Source organism: Uloborus diversus, chromosome 2 (genome assembly GCF_026930045.1).
Source record: "Uloborus diversus isolate 005 chromosome 2, Udiv.v.3.1, whole genome shotgun sequence".
Taxonomy (NCBI): Eukaryota; Metazoa; Arthropoda; class Arachnida; order Araneae; family Uloboridae; genus Uloborus; species Uloborus diversus.
In genome coordinates, this window is record NC_072732.1 from 78,125,805 (window position 1) to 78,137,908 (window position 12,104).

The 12,104-nt window shown below is 31.9% G+C and overlaps 1 protein-coding gene across 1 annotated transcript in view; it reads right to left on the minus strand.

Annotated features, from left to right (window-relative positions):
- Positions 1-1,506: 1,506 nt before the first annotated feature.
- LOC129235242 (rho GTPase-activating protein 26-like) overlaps positions 1,507-12,104 on the minus strand; it is a 235,843-nt gene continuing 225,245 nt past the window's right edge. Inside the window, exons 22-25 of the mRNA XM_054868951.1 lie at positions 10,494-10,536; positions 9,876-9,941; positions 8,745-8,824; positions 1,507-1,622 (exon numbers count right to left, since the gene is read on the minus strand). Of these exons, the coding sequence (XP_054724926.1) occupies positions 1,531-1,622; positions 8,745-8,824; positions 9,876-9,941; positions 10,494-10,536 (281 nt within the window). The 3' untranslated portion in view covers positions 1,507-1,530. The remainder of the gene's footprint in view (positions 1,623-8,744; positions 8,825-9,875; positions 9,942-10,493; positions 10,537-12,104) is intronic.

The following is a 12,104-nucleotide window of genomic DNA, read 5'->3' on the forward strand; positions in this document are numbered from 1 at the left end:
TACATATATAATATATGCCTATATACATTAACTGCCAACTATTTGGATCACTGGTAATTTGAATCGGTGATTTCAAAAAGGACTCATCTGATAAATTTTCAGTCATGTTTTTTTTTTTTTTTTTTTTTTTTTTTTTTGAAAATATGATTTTAAACGGGTTGTTATATTTGTTTGAATGCAAAACTGGCTCATATTTTTATTTCCTATTGTTTTAAGAATACCAATAACACCAAAAATTTGCTTGAACTGCCCATCAAATATCATATTTCACTCAAAAATTTCAAAAATGCAGAAGATTTCAGATGAACTTTTTGAAAAGACCAATTCAATTGTATCAGCCAATTCTGTAGATAAATTTAATTTAATTCTATCGAAATCACACCAGTACTTATAGTTTTTATTCTTACTTACATCAACCACACACTTTCAAAAAGGATTGGAGAAACTCATGGAGAGCAATCATAATAATTTCTTGGTTTCATAGTTCAAAAAATATTTTCAGTACTTTTGGCGCACATATGTATAGAAAATTATATTTCCTCAATAAATTTAGTTCCCAACTATTCATTAGGTGATTAAATCTTGAATTTCTCAACATAAAAATGTCACCTATACTTTGCAGTAACTTTTTTGTAGAAAAAAAAATATAGATGCTAAGAAAAGTACTTAAAAATAGCTATTGAAGTTCCTTTTCTTATTGTTATTATTTCTGCAGAAAACAATACGTCTTGTACATTAAAAACAATGGCATGAAATGCATACTTAATGTATTACAAAAAACTTTACATAAGCTCCACAAAAATCAATGGATGACACACAACAAAAACAAAAAGTAACTTAGGCAACAAGGAAAAGAATTGATGATAAGTGTTACACAAAGAAAGTTTCTTGATCAAAAAGAAAAGCAATGACTGCATATACTTTGACTTATCATTTCACACCAAGATCGAACGCAAATAGAAATTAAAAAAAAAAAAAACTTTATTTACTGACAAAAACATTTTTATGCATGTTGCACTTGCATGATGTGACATTCAATTAGCAAATTTTACAACAAGCTTTTAAAAATATCATTATTATTTTCTTTAATATTGAAACATAGTTTAGACACTAGTGCATTTTGCATTTGTTTTTGCATTGCATCATGTATCACTATAGAAACTGGTGAGGAAAAAAAATACCCTTTTGTATTTCTTTAAAACAGAATAAAAAATTGAATAAAAATAGCAAATGTTAATATTGCACCTAAATGATTCTGTTTTCAGAGCTTGAAACTCAACAAGATTTGCTTTCTATATATGATGCATTCTTAATTTCTTTAATTACATTTTTTAAAAATACCCTATTTAAAAGCAATGTGTCAAAAATGCTATCCAATATTCACATAAAATTTGAAAGTCTCTGTGTATGAATTCTTTTTTGCACTAGATGAAATTCACCAATACATTTTTCATTTCTGTTAAAAACACACAAGGATTTTTTTTTCACAGTATATAATGGAACATTGTTTTCTTATATTGGTTGGTAATATCAAGGGAGACATTCTACATAATTTTCTGGTATTAATCCAGTTCTGCCATTCAAACAACCTTCCAGCCATCCTGGCTCCCTGGATTGTCTTACTGAAATATTAAACATGTATATAAATAATAATTATTTTCACATACTTTTATTTTCATAATCTTAATATATAAAAATCAATGTCCTGAGATAACATATATATATATCAACACACAGCCAATACCGCTGAAGCCTCGGACTTGAAATTTGGCAGGCATGTCCAAATGATTACGAAAGTATCCACTAAGAAAGGATTTTTCGAAATATCAATTAGTTCAGGAGAAATTAATTAAAACCCCTTAATTTCTGTGAAATTAAAACCTGTCATTGAAATTTAAATCCCTTATTTTTGGAGGCTTTCATCCCTTCAAATCATTATTCAGTACTTCTTCTCAACTTTTGCTCGATAGCGAATTTTAAATTTAATATTGTTTTTATTTCTCACGTGATTCTCGAGGCTTTCTCAAGTCAAATAATAATGTTTCTGTCTTTTGCTTTCATTTTTTCAAAACTAGAAACGAAGTTTTTAAGAACATCATCACAGGTGGACTATCCTTTTGAATTTATTAGAGTGCAGTTTCCTGCAAAAGTTTGCTTTGCAGTAACCATTAATAAGTCACAAGAACAGACATTAAAAGTAGCAGGGATCGATTTAAGAGAGGACTTTTTTTCAACACGACCAATTTCATGTAGCTTGCTCGAAAGTCAGTTCATCAAGCAGCTTAATAATTTTAGCACCAGAAAAAAAACTAAATATGTTGTATACAAAGAAGTTCTTGCTTAAACATAGGTATAACAATAAAATGTGGATGGCCTGTGTTTGCAAAGATAATCAATACTTTAAAAGGATCTTTAATAACAGTTAAAGATCGGTTAAGGACAAGGGCATATATATAAGGAGTCCAGGGGCCCCGGGATCCTCCCAAAATTAGAAAAATTTTTAGGTAATAAGTAATTATTATAGGGGATTTTCGAAACTAGGTGCACCAAGCACTGTTAACCCTGCTAATTCCATTACCTGAGCAATGCCTGGTACGGGAGTGCTAGTATTACATAAAATATCCCAAAAAGCAAATACTCATAATAATAATATTAAACAATATTAAAGAAAAATATTTTAAAAAAGAAAAAGAAAATGAATAGAAAAGTAAAACAAAAATGCAAAAATGACTGATAATAATTTTCAGCATTCTCTGCTGCACTGTATGGCAACTTGTCATCATTTGTACCTTATTTCCCCACATCAGTTGGCTCACTGATTTTTTATGTATGTAGACACGAAGTATGCAGTCAGTGGGATGCATATAAAAGCCGTGCAAACATGTTGACCAGCTGACAGAATGTCAATCATATCAATTTGCCCATGAGGTTTATCTGTAGTGAGTTGAATATCTAATGAAAAGGTTCTGTCTGTATTTTCATGGTATTTAACAATTTAGCAACAGAGACTCCAGAAAACAATATTTTAGAAGTGCAACATTCTCATGTGTAAAACTCAAAACATAAGTTGAAGCTTTTGCAAAACTTACATCTAAATGTTTAAGAATAATGTGTAATAGGATGTTGTATATAGCGGCGTACCTAGCATGGGTGAGGCCCAAGGTGGTAATTTGTTGTTTTAACCCCTCTTTCTCTATACAAACGCAAAATAATAATAATAATAATAATAATAATAATAATAATGTTCCATGTAAACATGAAATACATGCACAGTTGCCAACCTTGGAGAAACAATTTGAGGAGCATCTGTGATTTTGAGAAGCAATTTAAAATTTTGCGGAGCAGTTAGGTATTTTGTATAAAAATCAATAAAAATAACTAAAACCACTTATCTAAAATTGTTTTAGAGCTTTAATAACCATTTTTAGCAAAAATAATTATTTTTAAATTGATTAAAACAGCTTTAAGCACTATTTCAATCTTTGAGTATAAACATCTTTAATTTCTCATACTTCATGTTTGTTATGATAAAATAACAAAATTTAAGCTTGAAAACGTTCGGTTGGGAAATGCGGAGCAAAGGAACTTCTTTGTGGAAGCCACGGAGTTTTACTATTTTTGCGGATCAACTCTGCAAAATGCAGAGCAGTTGGCAACCCTGCACATAGCATTTTCAGAAACAACTACATTTGTGTTGCAACGAAATTTGAAGTTAGCTACTGTACAAAAGAAAAATAAAAACTATGAACGCTTCTTATATAACTTGCTCTAGACACATAGGTGCAGGACTGTTGCAAGGTCAAAAAAAGCTGCTGGCCCTTAATCATTCCTAATGTATCTCAAACACAGAGAAAGATAATGGGATTCAGTTCTTTGGTTTAAGACCGGGCTGTCCAACTGGCGGCCCGCCAACTTCTTAATCAGCATATTTCTTTTTTCGACATTTTATGGTGTCAAGAAGCATATGAGACTACCATTCTTGGTCAGACCGGGGTTCTCGAAATTTCCTCTTGATCGCCTTTTACTCCTTTCATTGTATTGGGAGAAAAAGGTACAGGACATCTACAAGTCAAGGTCAAGCAGTCCCACCCTGCACGCTGGTGTTCAAATGCATTCCTAGAAGTAGTATTGCCTCACGTTGGCGGTTGCAGACAGGGAGAGAAGAGAGAAACGTTTCAGATAAACAAAACCTGCCTGTTATTGGTTAAAAATAAAGACCCGCCTCACTGACTCGATGGCTTTGGTTCATTTCGAAAAAGAAATTGAGAATTTTATCTTCTCACTTCCATGTTTGGGAGCACATATTTATGCGAAAGTGCTTCTTTGGCGATGAATTTGATCAAGAACCGTCACAGGAGCTCTCTCTCCGACAGTTCATTGATAGACAATCTTCTGCTGGCAACGACAAACAAGTTGCGCTCCTGCACTTGTAAAAAAAGGTGGATCAACCTAAGTTTTAACATTAAAATTTAAGCAAATTGCTTTATAATCCTTCTTTCTCTTTCATTGTTTTATAATTAACCCATTCCTTGCCCCGGCCGATACAGGATCGGCCGCGCAGTTTGTGTTAATACTGCCCCGGCCGATTCAGGCTCGTCGCAAGAAAATGGTTCCTAACTGCCCTCGACGATCCTGTGTCGTCACGGCGTCTCTAGCAGTTTTTGCTTCGGCCGAATATGTGTCGGCGATCCTTCCAGGGGCAGAACCCTGTTATTGCGCTTCTCTGTTTGGTTCTTGAGCTTTTAGGGGAGCGGTAATCACGCTCTTTTCTTAGACAAAAGGGATGTAACTTATAGTATTTCACGGAACTTGTTGCAATTTATTTTATTTTACTAAGATATTAACTTTTCAAGTACTCTTTGATGGGACACGTATAATGCTTCAAATAATCAGGCATTATTTTTTTATCTTTTCGTGGAAGCTTTGTTTCTTAGCATTCTGGCATTTGAACTCCTGATGAACAAGTGTGAAAATATTTCCTTACATATTTATCAATATTTCTATGCCTGAATAAAGCAAATAAACAGAAATATGTTTTTCTTGTTATCAAAAATCCACCTTCTTATGCAAGTATCCTTCACTAAATTGTTCATAATCCTCAAATTTTATAATTTATTTTAGGCAATATTTTTTTTTAAAATTCTCTTACATATCTTAATTTTGTACGAGTATGTTTTTTTTAATTATTATAATGTGTTTACTACGCTTTTTATTTATTTGTATACTATTATTATTTTTCATTACTTATTTATTTTTAAATCATGATATTTTGAAACTTAAATTATATCTTTTTATATTCGCGGCACCATTTGATGGATTTTTAGTGATACGGTTTTGAATATTTTTTATTTCACAAAAAAAAAAAATGACGACCGCATTGACTATACGTAAAAAATGACTATGTAAAACATAAAATAGATACATAAAATGATATCTTGAGTTCTTTTGTTGTACGCTTTACTCATAAGAAACGAAACATTCCTTTTCTCCCATTCTTTTTCAGATTTTATTTATTGTCTTAAAATAGCTCCAATGTTTTAATTGTACCTTCTTTTATGAGATTTTAAAAATATAAATTAAATATTTGGTTTCTTTTCAATAATCAAATTGCCATAATTAGTAAATAATCCTCTGAAACTAGCTAAAATTTATCCAAGTATGTTTTAAAAAAAGATTTAAAATCCTACTCGATTTCAAGCAAGATCTCCTTTTTTTTTCCTTCTGAAGATATGTTCCGTCATATAAGCATAAAAGCTTGCTTTGAAATTCCTTTCTAATTCAAAATGTTTTAATGCAAGAAAATAATGTGGAAGGGTTGACCACAAAACACTAAAACCTTCTGACCATTCTTTGAATGGAACTAACTTGCTGGGATGTTTGCAAAGAGGGTCCTTGGAGAATACAGACCTCCCAGTCGGTCTAGTTATTCCTCTCTCAGCTGGGGGCTTTTAGTTGCATGCACAAAAGTATCCTTTAGGGAAATAGGGGATTAGCCGCAAGTTTTGATCTTTTGTGATCATTTATCTTTAAAATACTTCCCACGCTTGAGCAACTGATATCTGGGCATTCAGAAGGGATTTAAAAGTCACCTGAATTATGACAGAAGTCAACCATAGTCCTGCCATCAAAGGGATGTCTCTTTGTTTATTGGTCGTTTTGAAGTGTCACAATATATCAAAAGGCACCGAAGAATACTTTTTATCCTCTTAGAATATCATTCCCACACTTAAAGCGTTTTTGTCCATTCAATTCGCTTGCTCACACGTTGGATCGATCAGTCAATTGTTTGAAGAATGTTTTGTTGAGGCCTTTTGAAAGATAGATCATCTTACATTTAACAGTAAAAGAAAAAAAAAGATATACTGAGATAAAGCAAAAAGAAAAATAAATCAATAAAATAATTACTGTTATGAAAATAATTTCTTTTCGTCCAATCCTCTATTGTTTCTTATTTTCCTGTTATGTACTGCGTAAATGTATGAATATTTCAGCACATATTAGCAACCTTGTATTTTATTGCACTATTTAATTCAGCGCTTAAAAACAAATAAAGCGAAGCGATTTTCGAATGCAAGCTGAACAGCAAAAACAACATTAAAATACCGATAGCAAAATGGGGAGAAAAGTGTTATTACAATGTAGCAAAAAGCAACTCCGTTTCGTTATCTGCGGCATGCGCGTTAAGGTTTTTCGGGCTGGTCATGAAATGGGTTAATAATTCAACTATTAATTGTTATTGTGTAAGAGGTAAGAGGTTATTGTTCAACTTTTTTAAACTGCGGCCCGTTTGGATATTGGTGATCGGTATTCTGGCCTGTTGGCTCTTTGCAGTTGGACAGCCCTGGTTTAAGAGGAAGCAAGGTTTTGTTCCCTAATATTTTGTAAGTCAAACAAGTTTTTGAATTAGAAATAATCACTTTCAAATAATAATAATATATTTTTACTTTAATCTCAGTTATACAATAGTAAAAGAAAAGTCGGGGCCCGTAGCCTAGGTAGAAACGTCTGAGGGGGTGACACATTCTAATAAGTTTTAGCACAAAAGTGCTAATCCAAAAGAACCAAAAAAATATAGCACATGTTATTTAAATCTAAAGACTATTCCATAAACTTGGTACTCATTAAGAGGCATGAAATAAAATCAGTATATGATTTCTTGATTACAATGCTCAATAGAATTTTAAATCTTAAAATCGTCATATTTGGGTTAATTCTAAAGCAGCCAAGAAAATTTCTGTTCAAAACTGAGAAGAAGAAATATAGGTATAGTTTCAAAGCTATTTGTACAAAGCAGTATACCGCTACATTTTGTGCAAAATTTACTCCAGACGCATATGTACCCATCCTCTTACACGATCATAGTACACTATTTTCTTTGAAATTTTATAGAAGAAATTATAATTTAAGATTTATTGGGGAAATATTTCAGAATTAAAGAATGCATATTTTTATAAACTCCTAAATTAACTTGACGTGTTACTCCCCAACCCCTCCAGATAAGTGCCACCAGGGAGCTTTGCAACACAGCTTCTTTCTCTAAAGCATTGTTTCCCGACCGGTGGTTCGCGAACCCCTAGGGGTCGTGAGATGTACAAAAGGGGTTCGCGAAAATAATACCGTAATAGCGGAAATTTAACATGTCTGAGAAGAAGTCTCATGTTCAAGCATTTTTATTTCATCATTTATTCATTTGTCTCTTGCACATTTGTCACTTTTGGATAACACTTGGGGAAGGATTCGGTAGTTTTGGATAAATTTTATTACCCCCTTCTGCTCAAAGTTTTCATGGGAAAAAATGAATTTCAGTACACATTTGAGATAAATGCAGAAAGAAATTAAATGCTGAATCTAAAGTTAGGCTGAATCGGTCAGACAAGATATTTTTGCAAAAATTTGAAATTCTTTGCTCTGCAACCATCACATTAAGAATTTTTTCAAAGTGGGCTGAAACTTACAGAATTATCACCAAGTTAGTTTTGTCAAAATTGTTTTGTAACTTTTTTTTTGCTCTAATTTTAAGCTTGTAGTAGTGTTTGTACTTCTATATTTTGCAATTGTTATTTTTGTTTCTCAAGCTAAAAAAACAAAATTCTTCCTATTTTTACTGCGTGTGTATGGGGGGGGGGCTTGTCACTTATTATTTAGTGCACAAGGGGCTCGCCAAACTCGTACAAATTTTGAAAGGGGTTCGCAAGGAAAAAAAATTTTTGGGAACCACTGCTCTAAAAAATCGAATTCACATAATATGATCAACAATTGTTTGTTAAACATTAAAAGAAGAACAAATTAACCCTCCTCATTTCTTTTTAAAAAATGGGGCATTTGAGTAATCTCACTTTAAAAATCTCAACTAGTGGAAAATTTGGTTTTCAAATTGAATTTCCAACATTGTATTCATCTCAGGTTTGCAATAAAACACAACCCGAAAATTTCATCAAAAAAAACTAAGGTTTCAATCACTGTTACGGGTTTTTTCCCACCTTCCCATGAGAGAAAAAATATTGAAAAGAAAAAAAGCTGCAGTCCGACGTTTCAAAATCCAGGAGTCGGAGTCGGCCTTTTTTGGTCCAACTCCGCAGTCCTGTCTAAAACCCTAATTCACACTTAATTTGGAACGTTCAATGGAAATTTTTTTACATTCAACAGCCATAAACATATTTTTTATTTGTTTTTAACCATACAAAAGGTATTTGCAATGCTTTAAAGAAGTTGTTACACTGAGAATCAACTACAAAAAAACTTACCGTTATAAATGATTTGATTAGGTTCAAATGATAACTCAGAATCATTTTCGCCAACACAAGCATATAGGGTTCGAACTCGTCTGAAAATGCATATAAAACCATGAATAATATGCAGCATATGAAAAACATATTCTAAAAATTACATCAGTAGATCTAAAGGTGTAATAGTAATTTAATAACTGAAGAATTCATCATGCAAACTTTAAGTTCTGAAGTTATACTTCTCAGAACACCAAGCTTTAAATGCTAGATGATTTTATGTTAGATCCCTGTGAGTATAATTTTAATTTTTATAAGCGTGAACTTACTTAACTCTACAGGGAATGAACATTAAAATCAGAAATAAACTAAATTGAAAGAGTGATTGAGAAAACTACCAAGCATAAAGATCGTGTGAATCAAAATTTTGAAGTTTGGTTTTGTTCAGATATTGCACAAGTATAAGAGTTAAAAAGTGCTGAACATGTTAACTTTATCTTCATTGCTATACTTTCAAAAAAACTAGCACTGAAATCCTTTTTCAAATTGATTTAGTCAATAATATAAACTAAAAATAAAAAATTAAAATGGTGGGAATTAATTTTGCTAGCAGTTTGAATGCCATTACAAATGCCCCAAAAACTTGAAAGTAACAGGTAAAAATTCAGTGCTGAAATTAGGTATAAATAGACAAAAAAGCAACAGAGGGTATTTTTAGTACAATTCAAATACCCTCTTTATAAACTCTCAAAACCACCCTTTAGATCAGCAGTCGGCAACTGGCAGACCGCAGTCCAAGTCCAGACCACAAAAAATCAAAAACTGGAGTGTCGAAAATGTTTTTGAAAGCATAAAATACACAAATAACTTATTTAAAACAAAATTTATGCAGACAACAATACCAGTAGGCATCACCTTTATCACTTTTGTTGTGTGTTGAAATGATTGTGTGACTGATTTAAGTTTTTAATGATTAGTGTAGAACAGCAGGGCTTTTTCTGGACCTTGATGAAAAAATTTCAAAAATATTTGGACCCCAACTAAAATATTTGCCAACCACTGCTTTAGATAAACTGTTGAATCCAAAGAAGGTGAATTTTTTTGCATAACTTTTATGTATCTTGTGGGAAAGTAAGATATTTAAAGCCTCACCTTCCATTATTAGTTGTTAGAGAAGAGGAGGAAGAGGATGATGAAGTTGAAGAACTAGCAGGGAAACTACAGAAAATCATTGCATTGTGAAAGTTTTATACTTACATGAACCATATTACCATATTTATTTTAGACAGTTAGTTTGCAAAAACTCGAATATAAAATCAAATTTAAGTTCCTGAATAATAAGAAATAAATAAATAAAAAAATAAAGGTAAGAGGGTGGGATACAAAATGTGGTCTATGATTAAGAGCACACTTACTCTAAGTACACTTAATAACAAAACTAACCTTAGCAAAGAAAAATATTTTAGAAAAGTTAGAAGTTATTAATATTAACTTTTCTTTAGCCTCTATGCAGAAAGCATTTAAAAAGATTCTAAAATAATGACAACTAAAAAATTTCTACCCTTAAATCCTTAACTGTGTGTACATCCCAACAATATTCAAATTCTGTTATGTGCAAAAAGTGGGAAATAAAGAAATAAAAAAAAAGGTGCATAAGTTTTTACACTAAAAATAAAACATACATGGTAGCCTTTTAAAGCAGGAAAATTCTAAACATTAAACTAGTTTAAGTTTTTAGAAATTAGCTTTTTTAAATAAAAAAAAGCTTACAGGCTGTTTTGTCGACTACCACTGATGAAAAAGTCCCTTGAACCTGCAAAAAAAAAAAAAAAATCTAAAATCAAAACATTAATTTCTTTCCCATACACCATAGCGTTGCCTCAGATATCTTAGAGTTATTTCTGGGATTAGATATCTTACTGTTGCTCTGAGGCGACGATATTCATTAATAATCACAATACCCAGTAAATAGCAGCTTGCATTCTTATTTCTGTGAGCCAAATGCAATATACAGTAGAAGACCATTATAACGCACACCTTGGGACTAGAGCTTTTGCGTTATACAGGTTTCGGCGTTATCTAGGTCATTTCACAAACTTTGAAACTAATATTCAGAATATATACATATTAGCACTTCAGAAGTAGTTCTAACTGCAATTAGTATTAAAACACTAATTATACAACTAATCATTAACAAATAAATATGCTTTACAATTAAAAGAAAGTAAATTATCCTGCACTTCTGCCAGCTTCATAGTTTGCATAACAGCTGCATTTTCAAGAGCCATCTGATATTTTCTCTTTACTGTGAATATTAATTTTCATTTAAAAGCTTTGAATTAAGCTGGAAAGATGAAAAACTGTTTCAAAATTTAATCTTCCTAACAATTTTTATGTTAGCAAGGCAAAACAAATGGATTTTTTAAACTTAAAAACCCATTGTTTACTTCTGAAAAGTTGTGCAGTTTATAGAGAATTGTGTTATATAGGTCGACGTTATAAATGTATTCTACGGTACTTGAAATTTTCCACTATTGAATAGCATACTCCACAATCCTGTCCCTTTCAGAGAACAAACTTTAAGGATATTAAATTAGTTGTTGGTTACTTTAGTTGGTAAATAGCAGCTTGCATTCTTATTTCTGTGAGTCAAATGAAATATCTTGATATTTTCCACTATTGAATATCATACTACACAATGCTATCCCTTTAAGAGAAAAAACTTTAATGATATTAAACTAGTTGTTTTACTGGACAACCACAGTAGTAACTTTCAGGGGCGGCTCTAGTTTTTGCGGGGCCCCCAATTAAAAATATTAATAAACGTATTAATTACAGGAATGTCCATTGCAAGAGTGATGTCAACCCCCCCTGCCCCCTTACGAACAAGACCCCTCAAAAAGGTGGGAAAATATCGCTAGAAACAGCCCCTTAAAGATTTCAAGGACTCAGTTAAAGCCATTCCCCCCCCCCACACCTGGGGGGCCCCCTGTTAATTTATAAATAAAATGAATCTGTGTTAAGATAATTTAATCCTAATTATACCTAATTAAAATTAGCAAAACTTTTTTTTCTCGATACAATCCCTACATACATACATTTTGGATTGACCTTGGAAGGAGGGAAGTATTAGAAGAGAGATCCAGGGACCACCTTAAATGCGATGTAGTATACTTAGTTTGAGGAGGTGCAAGAGTTTCTCCCTCCGTGAAAATTTTGAAAAATAGATGCAAAATCCTGCGCTTTGAGGCCTTTTTAAAGCACAATTTGAACTAGAAAAATATCAGGAAAAAAATAGGCAAACCAAAACTTTTTGTAAGTTTCACACTTTTGTCCAAATTAGGAAAATGCAAAATAAAAATAAAAAATTTGCTTTAACAA